This window comes from Periplaneta americana, chromosome 17 (genome assembly GCF_040183065.1).
Source record: "Periplaneta americana isolate PAMFEO1 chromosome 17, P.americana_PAMFEO1_priV1, whole genome shotgun sequence".
NCBI lineage: Eukaryota > Metazoa > Arthropoda > Insecta > Blattodea > Blattidae > Periplaneta > Periplaneta americana.
In genome coordinates this window covers 28,157,062-28,170,758 of record NC_091133.1, presented here as the reverse complement: position 1 = coordinate 28,170,758, position 13,697 = coordinate 28,157,062, and the positions used below count along the sequence as shown (strand labels likewise).

The window sequence follows — 13,697 nt, the reverse complement described above, 5'->3', positions numbered from 1 at the left end:
ATTGTATTCTTCACCTGACATAATTAGGAACACTAAATCCAGACAATTGAGATGGGCAAGACATGTAAGCACGTATGGGCGAATCCAGAAATGCATATAGAGTGTTAGTTGGGAGATCGGAGAGAAAAAGACCTTTGGGGAGGCCGAGATGTAGATGGGAGGATAATATTAAAATGGATTTGAGAGGTGAGATATGATGATAGAGACTGGATTAATCTTGCACAGGATAGGGATTGATGGCAGGCTTATGTGAGGGCGGCAATGAACCTGCTGGTTACTTAAAAGCCATTTGTAAGTAAGTAATCAAAATACTGCACAAAAATTCGCATTTAATTATTGTTTTTCTTACAAATTATTCTTTCGAACATTTCTTACACAACAGTAGTATTTTTCAGTTCTCTGGCAGCTTTTGGTATTGGAAGCTGACTATTTGCTTCATACTGAAAGAAATAATAAACAGAAAAAACTATTTCTGTGACTTACCTGTGAAGAACATGATATTTACTACCTTTATCTTTCTTGGAACAGTCCACACCTGTGGAGTAACAGTCAGCGCGTCTGGCCACGAAACCAGGTGGCCCGGGTTCGAATCCCAGTCGGGGCAAGTTACCTGGTTGAGGTTTTTTCTGAGGTTTTCCCTCAACCCAATATGAGAAAATGCTGGGTAACTTTCGGTGCTGGACCCTGGACTCATTTCACCGGCATTATCACCTTCATATCATTCAGATGCTAAATAACCTAGATGTTGATACAGCGTCGTAAAATAACCCAATAAAATAAAATAAATAAATTCTTGGAACATATAATAATATGTAGTTGAAACACAAAATTAGTCTCTCAGCACAATTCAGAATACAATAATCACAGATTTGTAAGTAATACACACACAAATGAAGCTAAAACTAGCTGGTTCAAATGGCATCACATGACCTTATGATAGAAATGAATTATAGTGAAGCTAAATCACATAAATCTTCAAAGGTTGCTGAGTTATCGCCAGTAAAAGCTGAAAGCTGTTGTTTTCATAGTAGTTAATGTACTTGTCTTCCTCCTACTTGTGATAGGTTGCAGCAATGACTCAATTTGTAGGTGTGATATTGGTGATTGTGCAGTCGCAAGTTCGAAACTCGTTAAAATCTTTTTTTATCATATTCTATAGAGATCATTAAATTTTATGGCTTCTCATCTACCCTAATGTAAGCACACGTGAGAGGTTACCAGCACTTGCATCAGCAGATACCGAGGCAGTGACATCATCACAACTAGAGTTGCAAAAAAGATTAGCATGTTCATACATGCCCATCAGTGTAATCCGAGTTAATGCTAGAGCCAAAAGTGGCAGTTAAGTGATAAAATGATTGCTCTGTATGCAATTACTATATTGCTGTAACTTACTTATGGACGTGTTTCTCATATGTTTGAAACAGTAGAGGAAGAGAAGCATTGTTTCTTTCTTTATTGCAGTCCCCTACTGCAAATACGAGTACTACTAAAGGTAAAGGTGCATCCTTTACATGACACGAAGAAACTTAGAAATAGAGCCCTTAACATTGGAATGAAGTGGCGTGGTCAGCAACATGCTTCAACGGTCTTTTACCTCTGGAAATGAAACGATACTCAATTTGATAGGACCATTCTGAAAGTTTTGGCAACAAGAAAAAATCCACCACAACTCTGGATTCAACCCAGGACCTTTAATCTCTAGCCTCTTGTTCCAGCAACTGAACTACCCAGTTGCCATAAGTGATACTATCTAAACATTATTTTCACACTGTTTCCATTGGAAAGCATGTTTCGATCTCATAAAGTGAAGAAACATGGCATTGGAACCTTCAGTCACTCAGTAATCACAGTCTTCCCTCTTCAGAGAAGTATCTGTGTTTTTAGACAATGACTGTTTACAAGTTGGCTTTAGTCCACTGCTGTGGAGTAATGGTTAGCATGTCTGACAATGAAACGAATGGGCCTGAGTTCAAATCATGAGTATACCTAGGTGGTGCAGTCTGTAGAGTGCTGGCCTTCTGTGCCCGAGGTTGCAGGTTCGATCCCAGCCCATGCTTATATGCGACAGGCTTATGTCAGTAGATTTACTGGCATGCAAAAGAAGTCCTGTGGAACAAAATTCTGGCACACCAGCGATGCTGATATAACCTCGGCAGTTGTGAGAGTCGTTAAATAAAACATAATTTAAATTTTAAATTTCAAATCATGATTGGAACAAGGTACCTGGTTAAGGTTTTTTTTTCCAGGATTTTCCCTCAACCCATTAAGAGCAAGTGCTGGGGGGTAACTTTTGGCATTGGACCTTGGACTCATTTCGCTGACATCATATCTTCATTTCACATAGATGCTAGATAACCATCGCAGTTGATAAAGCATAGTAAAATAAACCAGTTACAAAAAAGTTAACTTTATAATAAAGACTAAAGTGGGTATACCATTTACTTACTTACTGGCTTTTAAGGAACCCGGAGGTTAATTGCCGCCCTCACATAAGCCCGCCATTATCTCCATATATTAATGATAGAGTGAAACCCTGATAATACACCCCCCATTTGTTATGCAATCCTGCATTATACACTATTTTCGTCTGGTCCCTTGACATCCCTATATAAAACCATATAAAATCCACCATTTAATATGCTCATCATCCTGTTTAATACACTCTTTCATCTGATGAAAATTCTAAAATATTGTACTTTAAAGGATACTGAGAAAATTTTCCTGGACTTCTACATTTACTGGTCTTTGTTTGGTGAATACAATGGAATGGAATGCGACTCTTGAGTACCTGCAAGACTACTGTATTCAGAGCCTGTCGTTCTTGCTGGCAGTTTTAAATCACATTGTCACTGAAGACTTGATGAAAAGGAAGTAGAAGCAGTAGACATTCCAAATTCTTCTCGCAACGAAGCCCTTGCCACGGTATCTGTGATTCATAGATTCATTAATGTTTCTAGTAGTCAAATTGTTGATGTCACGTCCGATTTAAATCATGTGGAAAATCCAATTATTCATACTACTGGATCAAGTGCACGACGGAAAACAATTTTTTACTTTTTTAGTAAAGAGGCACTTTAATTGATAAGAAATGTATTTGTTCTGACATTTTCTGAAAGGAAAGAAAATAAAATAACCTTTTATCCTGCATAATTACAGTATTTTATCCTTAAATTTCTGCAACAAATCTTTATGCTGATTCATATCTCTGTGTTTAAATTAAACAAGTCCAAAAATGACCCACTCTCACTAATACGTGTGTTGTGTATATCAATTCTCGATGCCCGTGCGTCCTACTTTAAGCGGTTCAAATCCACCCGCGCAAATGAGAGTCGCTGCTTTCTCCCTCAGAAAGCAGGTTGGCTCGCTTTTTTCCCTCTTGTAAGGGAGAAAGCAAAGATTGCGCGGCGACGAGTCACGTTGGCAGTAGAAAATACCCCCAGGCACTGTGACGTCAAGGGCGTCCTCAACCACCATTGTTCCGAGGGGTATAAATATACCACATCTCCGTGACTTCAGACACTCGTTCGCCAGATGGCAAAGAGGTAGCTCTAACACGTCCTCCGTCACTGGCAGCAGTCTTCCAACCAGGCCTATGCCATGGTTGTCTTTTGTTCGGACGTGCCTACACACGGCCACCACTCCGGGAACAGGGAGCCAAGCTGCGCCCCTGTCTCTTGTATTCTTTCTTACACCAGCCGAATCTTCCTCACTTCTTACGTATCTTAAACTTATGTTATTCTCGTCTCGCTACTAGTCTCATCACCACCTCCAACCCACCCACTTCTCTTCCTGACTTCGACTTCCCACTTATCCCAGCTTGTTCGATAAACCACAGTCCTCGCCTGAAAACCCCCCCCTCTAGTGTCGGTAAGTTGCATAGTACGTTGTGTTGATCCTCCGAACGCTAGAGGCCACCAACCCCCCCCCCCTAGTGTCGGTAAGTCGCATAGTACGCTGTGTTGATCCTCCGAACGCTAGAGGCCACCATTCCTCCCCCTCTTGGAGTCGGTAAGTCGCATAGTGCGCTGTGTTGATCCTCCGAATCCAAAGGGGTGTGTTCTCGAACGTCGATGTCGCACAGTACTCTGTGTTTGATCCTTCGACCTAGAGAATCAACCATCATCCCGATTCCATCTCTCTCGTTATCCTGCCCACCCCACAACACACATGAAAGCAAGCCGATTTTCCCCAGGCACTCCTGTTACCCCTACCTCCCTCTCATTCAAGTCGTACTTTACTATCACGCATCATAACTCTCCTCGCATCGAAGCCTCAGGACGAATTTCTAAACTATCAATTTCTATCACGACTCTCCCGTTACCCCTACTACAGAACTAGGAGGGAACCACAGTTATACTTTCTTTGTTAGCAATTTCTGTAATAAACAAATGTTACTTTAAAAACAGTCTTTCCTTTAACCTTCACCACAGTTTCGTATCACCCCACCCACAAACCACAGCCATCTTGTCACGTCACTCCCGTTTCCCCTCCCCACCTCGACAACACGTCGGAGAGCGAAACGACCAGGAGTCTGGCGTACGACACGTGGTCTCATTTAATACGCTGTTTTTATGCGGTCTCTTGAAGAGTGCCTTACCGAGGTTTCATTGTACTTCTTAGAAAGTGTGCTGCCTTGGTGGTCCAGTAGCTAGAGCACTGGACTTATAATCTTGTGTACCCGGGTTTGATCCCGGGCATAGCTCCAATAACGTCTGTTAGACAAGCCAGTGGTGTGTAGATAACATAGAGATTTTCTGCGTGAGCTCCATTTGCCCTGTGGTATCCCAACAAATCATATCTTATCACAGGTGTAGCATAAACTAGCCTCTTGTGGCACATTCTGGGTAATGACTCTGTCAGTAAATTGGTCTACACAACTGGCTTCATATGGGTAACAGACGAACAGTCAAGTACTCATACCTGCCATTAATACAAAAAAATTGTTAGAAAGTAATGTAAGTTTGGTGATTCCTATGAAAAGCAAATAATTTTGGTATAGTAAGCCTTAGAGTAAGGCACTACATTTAGTAGAGAAACAATATATTCCTTTTCTGTTACTTTAAATGTGGAAGATACACTTTCATTAATTACGGTGACTGTTTCACTCATGTACCAGTTCACCAATGAAGTATAAGAATCCATTGAATTTCAACCAATAAGAGCCATATGTGACTGCAATATTGTCAATTTCGTATTGACATATTGTCTTTATTTTGATATTTTTTTATGTAGCCTATTATTCTATTTGTGAAGTAATATTAAATGTCATGTAAGATTTTCATTTCCTTGAGATAAATTTGGTAATAGATATTTTGGTATTTGAGAGTTCCATAGATAAAACTTACTTACGTGCTTCTGGCTTTTAAGGAACCCGGAGGTTCATTGCCACCCTCACATAAGCCCACCATTGGTCCCTATCCTGAGCAAGATTAATCCAGTCCCTACCATCATATCCCACCTCCCTCAAATCCATTTTAATATTACCCTATGTCTCGGCCTCCCCAAAGGTCTTTTCCCTTCCAGCCTCCCAAGTAATAGTTCCATAGATAATATGAGGTATAAACCAGACATACAAGAATTTTACAGCTCTTTTCTCTGATCTATTTACCTCTGAACTTCAAGACTTGCTAGACTATTAAATGATTTGTATTGAGAGAAGAACAATAGGAATACAAAGAGAAAGGAGGAGAGTTTATCTCGAAACATAAAGTGCACCATTTTTTGCCAGTCTGTAATATTCTTCTAAGTTCCTCTCCTTGTTCATTTATATTAATTTCAATAATCAACACAGACAGACATTCTTGAGCTCCAACTTTTTAACTGAAGAATTTAATTAATTGTTCTGACATGAACATTTTTGGGGATAAAGGGTATCTGTCAGATACAGGGAGGAGAGTCATTAATCCTTCCCATTGAAGGCTTTAAGGAACCAACCTGGACAAATACCCAATGTCCCATCCCTACCTTCCCGTGGTGCAGCTGTTAGTAAGCATAATTTTACGAGCTGAACTAAAGGGAGGGGCTACTCATCCATTAGCACTGGTCAGCTTGATGAGTTATTGACTGAATTTGGTATAATTTTCCTCTATCCAATACCTAATTCCCTCTTTAACCTTTCCTATCCAGTCCTCTGACTGAACTCTTACTTTCTTCGACCCCGACGGCATTAGAGCATTTGAGGCCTAGGGGTTCATTTCCCTTTCCTTCCTCCTCTTTCTACTTTTCTGTTCCTAGTGCTGACCTGCTATGGCACTAAAATCGTCCTCCAGTGGCTTAAGGAGGGAAAGCTGGTGATCAACAAGATCTCCCAGCTAGGTCCAATGGTCCCATCGACCAACAGCAGGTGTGGTCCTCCAGACATTCTGGGGGTTGTGTGTGAATGAAGTAGCCACCAAAACGTTAAAATATGATGTTCACTTAAATCGGCTACAACTTGCCATTTAACTCCAATATGAAATGAGTACCATTAAGGTAAAATTATCTGGAGGTAAAATAGTCCCCCAATTGGATCTCCGGGTGGGGACTACTTTAATGGTACAGAATCAACTAAACATCTTACAATGGAATGCTGGCGGTATAACAAAATCTGTGCTTCAGTGGCTGGTCATGATAATATCTTTGAAAAATATTGGAGTGCAAGAGGTCAAATGACTTTATTGTCAAACGCCTGGCATTAGAAAACAACAACAACAACAACATTTTTGGGGATATACCCACTGTGTAACTTAGTTATAGTATCATGTTAGGTAAGAAAGGAAATTTAAAGGCATATCGTTAGAGCCATTTTCGACTGAATTGCTATTATATATTTTTAACTTCAAGTACAGACTCATTAATTCTTACATAAAAATTATATTTCATCAATCCTGGTTGAGTTGACTCTTAAATACTAAATATGAATGAAATCTGTTCAATAGTTTGGGATAAACCAGTATACATAGACAACATGCCAAAACGACTTTTTCATCATCAGTAATGCTGGAATCATATGTTTCCGTGACAAACTCTAAATACATTTTTTTACAGCATCATAATACTTTCTCTTTATAAGAAAGTAAAATAAGTCTCCAAGTCGACACACCTCCATTATCAGTTACATGATTAAGCAGTGAGCTACTGTTCCAACCAGTTTTTGAATGTTATATAATATGACTTTGTTATACTTCATTTTATTTCATAGACTTTTATTCAAAACAGACTAGTGAAAACCGAAATGCATTGAAAATCATTGTTATGTATATTTAATGTTACAGACTACTGATGCAGTGGAACTGGCTTTGAAACTCAATGGCGAGGTACTAAAGAAAAGAGAAATTCGCGTGGAGCGATGTGTGAAAAAGCCCCATAAGAAGTTTGATGACATAAAGATACCTAATCCAGGGAAAAATAAATTGCAAAGTTTGAAAACGGAAAAGGAAAGTAATGAAGATTCTCCGACATTGGATGAACAAGAAGATCTTGATGTTGTTGAGCCCACTATCAAATTAGAAAAAAATGAAACAGACTCAGAACATAAAGTTTCTGGGTTCCAAGGTCAGAAGGTAGCAGACAAGAAGAAGGTAAAATCGGTTTACAAACTATTATTTATCAGTTTAATTTCACATTACATTTTACTTTACCCTACATTATGCTGCATCCAACTTTCGTACGTTGAATACTTTTTTCCATTGTCATAATATAAACAGATACAAAAAACCTCTTTAACTCTGGGTGAAAGATGTATCTCCTCTGATAACATTGTTGAATTAGACACTAGACAATATCAGAAATATGATAAATCTTAAGGAGTTTTGAATGTCAGTACGAATTCTAATGTGGGGGATTCCTTGGTTTTTTCACTGTTTTGGATGCAAGAACACAGTGTTTTCGAGCTACATATTGGCTCCATTATCAAGGAAGATGAGGAAAAGGAATGACAAGTATAACAAGAGGTAAACAAGGGGAATACGAGGAATACAAGGGACATGCAAGGAGAACAAGGGAAACCCAAGAAGAGCCTGGGAAATAAAAGGATAACAAAGGAAAGACAAGAACAATGGGAAACACAAGGGCGAGAGGGGGTTGTATTTTTATGCAATGGTAAATTTCCAAGTTACTCACCTATATCTAATGAAGAGAAAGACGTAATTCTACATCAAAATGATTTTGGTAAATATTTAAGACTTTGCATTAGGTTATTTATCAGTTGTAAAATTCTTGGAGTGTTAATGATTATTTTCCAAATATACCATTAAGTATAGTGTGTGATATCACTTCATAATATATTAATTAGGTTCTGAGTAAGAATTTAGGATTTCCAACAATATATTGACTCTTAATGTGTTTAGCAATTTAGAACTACTTACAGTTTTCATCATCAGAATCTTATTCGCAATACCTGAAGAGTCACTTAGGGCCTATTTACAGTGAAAAGTATATAAACCAGTGGTGGACAGTGGGTTTGAAAGTTAAGGCCTGCCAAGACGAACTGATGAGATTTTGCATTTTATGTATTAAAAAAGTAGGACCTGTCATATACCTATTACTATTGCATACTTGTACAGCAGATTCACTCGACGATTCTCTTCCTTCAAAAACCAATCAATTAGGTCACAACATACTAAACGGTTATTCCATATGAAATCGGACAAAATTTCAGAAAATTTGACCTCGCATTTAAAGAAAAGAAAGGTGCTTCTGTCATTAAATGGCCTCACTGGACAAGCCTAGTGGTGGGTTAAAATATCTCCAACTAGTATTACTTTACAGAGCGTCAAATTTATTGTACTTTCATAAAATTCTAGGTTTTGGAAGAACATTGCTCAGAGACATTTAGTGGTAGGATTTTCAACGACATCTCTTTTTAAAGCAGACTCAAAGAGTAATATAATGACTTTGGAGGGATTTTTTTAAATTCTTATTCACTTGACTAGGCATATTTATATATATTACTTTTTTCCTTGATGAAATAGCTAAAAAATAAAAATACGACAATATGGGTGACTTAATATAGAATAAAACACAGTTTACAGATCCAAAATAAAGAAAAGAATTCTCATTGTGGATTTCTTTGCTGCACAGCTCCATCTCACAGCAAGCTGAGCGTGCGCATAGTTGGCCAAAGCTAGCAGCTCGTAAGTTCTATCATGCAAGTAGTTCACGCATTCGAAAGCAGCTCGAAATGAAAACTGTATTTCTCTGAATACTAAAATAATTTTATACAGATATTACATAATCACTACACTAACCTGTTACTGTTTACTGATGGTTACGTTTGGTATAATTCTTGCTTTTGAGACAATATGTAATCACTATCTTACCTTAATATTTTAATTTGCTGCAACACAATAAAGGAAAACTCCCAAACATTGGAATTGAATAACCACTGTCACTTTGTAATAATACACACAAAAGATTGGCTGGTGGGTCACGTATTCATTTCATTCCTTGTGTTGTGACAACACACCAGCTGTTTCAAGACCATTCAAGGTCAACTGATAAGAATATTCTGGCTCCTCTCACATCTCCGCATGACGCTGCAGGGAGTGCGTATTTTATAGCGAGATTTGAAATATTTATTTTAAGGCTTTTCATTTAAAACAGCTTTTAAAAAAAATTGTATGGTTTTTGTCTGAACAATAACTAATGTTATAGTATTTCATATCCATACTTTCCTGGTGGTAACATGTTATAAGTCACAAAAAACAACATATCCATAATTTTCACAAATAATAAAATATATGTGTTATACCCTATTAATACACTTAAATGTGCACTACAAAATTAGTTATAGCTTAAGTTTTTATTTCGAAGCCAGACATAGTAGTACACGTTGAAATTAAGAATAAAATACAAAATATACTAAATTTTAAGGAATTTTATCTGAAAAACTACTGAGCTAAAGAAAGTCAAAATTTGTACATTTACTAGTTTCCACATACTAAACCTCAGTACGAATTTTCAAACAATTCTGACATGTCATGGTATTTCGTTGTCCGATTTCATATGGAATAGCCCGAACAGTTACTTCTAGAAGAAACTAGAGATAAATCTGCATTTATTTCTTAACTATCAATATATCGATAGTGTTTAGGTAAAAGGGCTTATCCCACAAAACAAGATGTTTCAGGAACAACAAAAATTAAAATGTAACACTTTATTATTAGTTACCTAATATATGTGAAATTTAAACATAATTGCAAAAGTTGTGTCTTCGCATTTTGTAATTAAAATTTTAATAATTACAGTAAAAAAGTCACATTTTTTTTAAATTAGGGTTAAGCCCTTTTACCTGAACACTATCGATATTTAATATACCATATAAATAAATAAATACGAGGACTATTCAGAAATCAACTTCCAATTGGCTACAAAAAAAAAACACAATGTTACAAACTATTTATTGCCTGGAAAACATTCCTGGATAGTGACACTATTTTTCAACATAGTCGCCATATAAATTCAAGCACTTGTCATAGCATGGAACTAGCTTGTGTATTCCTTCTTCATAAAAGGATGCCGCCTGTGTACTTAGCCAGGTTTTCGCTTCATTCATGAGCTCCTCGTCATTGAAGCGCTGAGTGGCTAACCAGATCTTCATCTTGAGAAAGAGGTGGTAGTCGCTCGGCATCAAGTCTGGCCTGTAGGGGGATGTTCGAAAGTTTCCCATGTGTACTTGTCCAGCAAAGCCTTTGTGCGAGCAGCAGTATGGGGCCTTGCGTTGTCATGGAGAAGAATGACACCCTTGGAAAGTAATCCGCAGCGTTTGTTTTGGATTGCTCTCCGAAGCTTCTTTAGCATTTCACAATAAACATCTGCTGTTATTGTTGTCCCAGGCACTACAAACTCTGTCAACAATACTTCTATGTGATCCCAAAAAACTGTAGTCATCATCTTTCGGTTCGAGAATGTTTGTTTGAATTTTTTTGACTTGTTCGGGGAATGGGTGTGCATCCACTGCTTTGACTGTTCTTTGGTCTCAGCATTCACGAACTGTACCCATGTCTCATCTCCTGTCACGAATCTGTCCAGAAATTGATCACCATCATTGTGGTAATGCTGAAGGAATATTAAGGCCGAGGTAGTAGTAGTAGTAGTAGTGGTAGTGGTAGCCTAATGCCCAAATGCTTAGATATATTCTATTTGTTTTCTTGCTTCCCAATAAAATCCAGTCAGCGTTCTTGTACATGATGTCTTGAGAGCTAAACGCTCGAAAGATGATGCTTATTCATTGTAGAATTGTCTTCACCACACAGGATACAATTTGGAGAGTTGAAGATTCCAATTTTATAAAGGTATGCAGCCAAATAGTTGTGACCTGTTAACAATCTAAATGTTGCTACAGCATCAAGTCTTGGGTGTTCAAGAATTAAGTATTTATTTTGCAATATAGCTGCCCATGATTTGTCATTACTTTGAATTTTGAAGTGCTGCAACAGTTCTTTCTGGAAGTTTCTTTTAATTATAATTTTTGCAGAATGATGGGGTAAAGTTTGATTTGATTTTAGTAAAATTTTGGTGCCTTTCTTTGCCAAAAAATCAGCAATATCATTACTGTGGATCCCGCAATGAGAGAGTATTGTTTAAACAATAATCTGATAATCTTTTTATTTCTAACACTTTACTGGAGATATTAGTTGCTATTGCTTGTATAGCCGAAGTTGAATCACTTAAAATAACTGCGTGCTGAAATGAATTTATTCTGTAGAAATGATGTGTTAGTGCCATCTCTATTGCCTGAATTTCACCGTCAAAGTGGGTCCAGCTCCATCCTTTACTTATTATAATGTTGCAAAAAAATTGATTTAAAGATTTTCGCAAAAATGCACGTTTTCAGCATCCCCAATAACAGAAATATGGTTTTGAACATGTTGTCTGTCTGTGTGCAGCAATTTCTTCGAAACTATTGGACATATTCTATTCATATTCAATACCTCTATTTAAGGATCAATCTATCCAAGAATGTTGCGTATGAAATGCAATCATTTTTAGTAACAAAATAAGTCAGAGATCTTTCCCAAGATCATCCACACAAGCTAAGAGCAAAGATAAGCAGACATCTTCAAAGTTTTCAAAATTTTGAAACAATCCAGCAATATGAAAATCTACTGTACAGACAGGTACAAACTTTTGCTGCACGGGTTAGAATTGGACACCTTGTTACGGAATCTTATCTGCATTGCTTTAAATTATCAGAGTCACCACTATGTCAAAAATGTTTAATAGAAAAAGAAACAATAGAACACATTCTACTTCAGCGTAATAACACCAACCATAAACTGCAGGAAATAATGAAAAACCACTCATTACATGAAATTCTCATCAATCCGCAGCTCTGGAAAATTGCATATTTGTTTTACAGTGGACATCGTGTAATCAGCTTATAGCTGAACATACGTATTAATGTATGTATAGCTTTACTTTTTTTTATTTAGTGACTATTTCTTATTTTGTTTTAATATCCATGTGCATTTACAGAAAAAGAAAAAGAACAAAGATGACTTGAAGAAAATAGCAATGCGTAATAAATTGCTCCCAAAATCAAAACTGGCCCTCCTAAAATTCAAGAAGTCTGCGAAGAAACCAAAATCATTATCAAAGAAGATGAAATTCAAACCATCACTGAAATAGCTATACTGGTATGTATGTTTGTTTTAACATGTAAAGAAATTTGAACAAAAATAAATTATTTTAGATTCTTTTAGATTTGATGTGTTTTGGTTGTATTGAGGTAGTACTGATATCAGATGGTATGATTTCAACCTTCCCATCCTTTACCCATCATACTGTTTTAATTCATGATGAAAATTCTGCAAAATTAGGTGTCACTGTACCCAATGCAGCTATGTATTCTTACTACAAACTGTGTGTGTGTGTGTGTGTGTACGTCCATCTCTCTCAATACATAAGTATATATATATATATATATATATATATATATATATATATATATATATAGACTAATAAGTCTATGTAAAAATCATTTAAATAAGCAATTTTTTGGTCTCTTTTGTTTACACACCTCTCTCTCTTTTTTCTCACCTTATCGACCTATTTCACTGACAGCGTTAAGGTACAGTTGTAAAAAAAAAAATGGGCACCACTCCGTGAACAGCGAATATGTTCTAAGTTCACTTTGGATCATGGTGATGTTACATGATGCATGCACCTGTATAATCACACTTGAAGCAGTTTCAGAACTATTGTGTTTAAGTAAGAGTCATTCGATATCTGCATCTCATAGAGCAATGGTAGAGTGCTGGCTTAGTGATTCGAAGGTTGTGAGTTCGAGTCTTGTTCAAGTTATCATTTTATTTTTTATTGTTTGTTGGCAATATAAATAATATTCAAGTTATAATTTATATTCTGTTATCATTCTTTAGCGATGTAAATAATATTCAAGTTATTATTTATATTCTGTTTTTGTTCTTTAGCAATGTAAAAAATATTCAAATTATTTATATTTTGTTATTGTTCTTTAGTGATATGAATAATATTCAAGTTATCATTTATATTCTGTTATCGTTCTTTAGCGATATAAATAATATTCAAGTTATCATTTACATTCTGTTATCGTGCATGTATTGTGGGTCCCTATCACCACGGCATGGCACATCCTCAGGTTGCAGATAGAGGAGATGGCCTCCAGATATGGAGGGTAGCTGCGAATATATTGAATAAGCAGTCGTGAACAGCCGATAAGGGGTGGTCCTCCA

At 36.8% G+C, this 13,697-nt stretch overlaps 1 protein-coding gene across 3 annotated transcripts in view; it reads left to right on the top strand.

The window, feature by feature from the left end:
• The window catches only part of LOC138692591 (RNA-binding protein 34), a 56,168-nt gene extending 43,481 nt beyond the window's left edge, over positions 1-12,687 (top strand). For all 3 annotated transcript variants that reach the window (XM_069815592.1, XM_069815591.1, XM_069815590.1), the window contains exons 5-6: positions 7,257-7,562; positions 12,460-12,687. In XM_069815592.1, the coding sequence (XP_069671693.1) occupies positions 7,257-7,562; positions 12,460-12,612 (459 nt within the window). In that variant the 3' untranslated portion in view covers positions 12,613-12,687. The remainder of the gene's footprint in view (positions 1-7,256; positions 7,563-12,459) is intronic.
• The last annotated feature ends 1,010 nt before the right edge of the window (positions 12,688-13,697 follow it).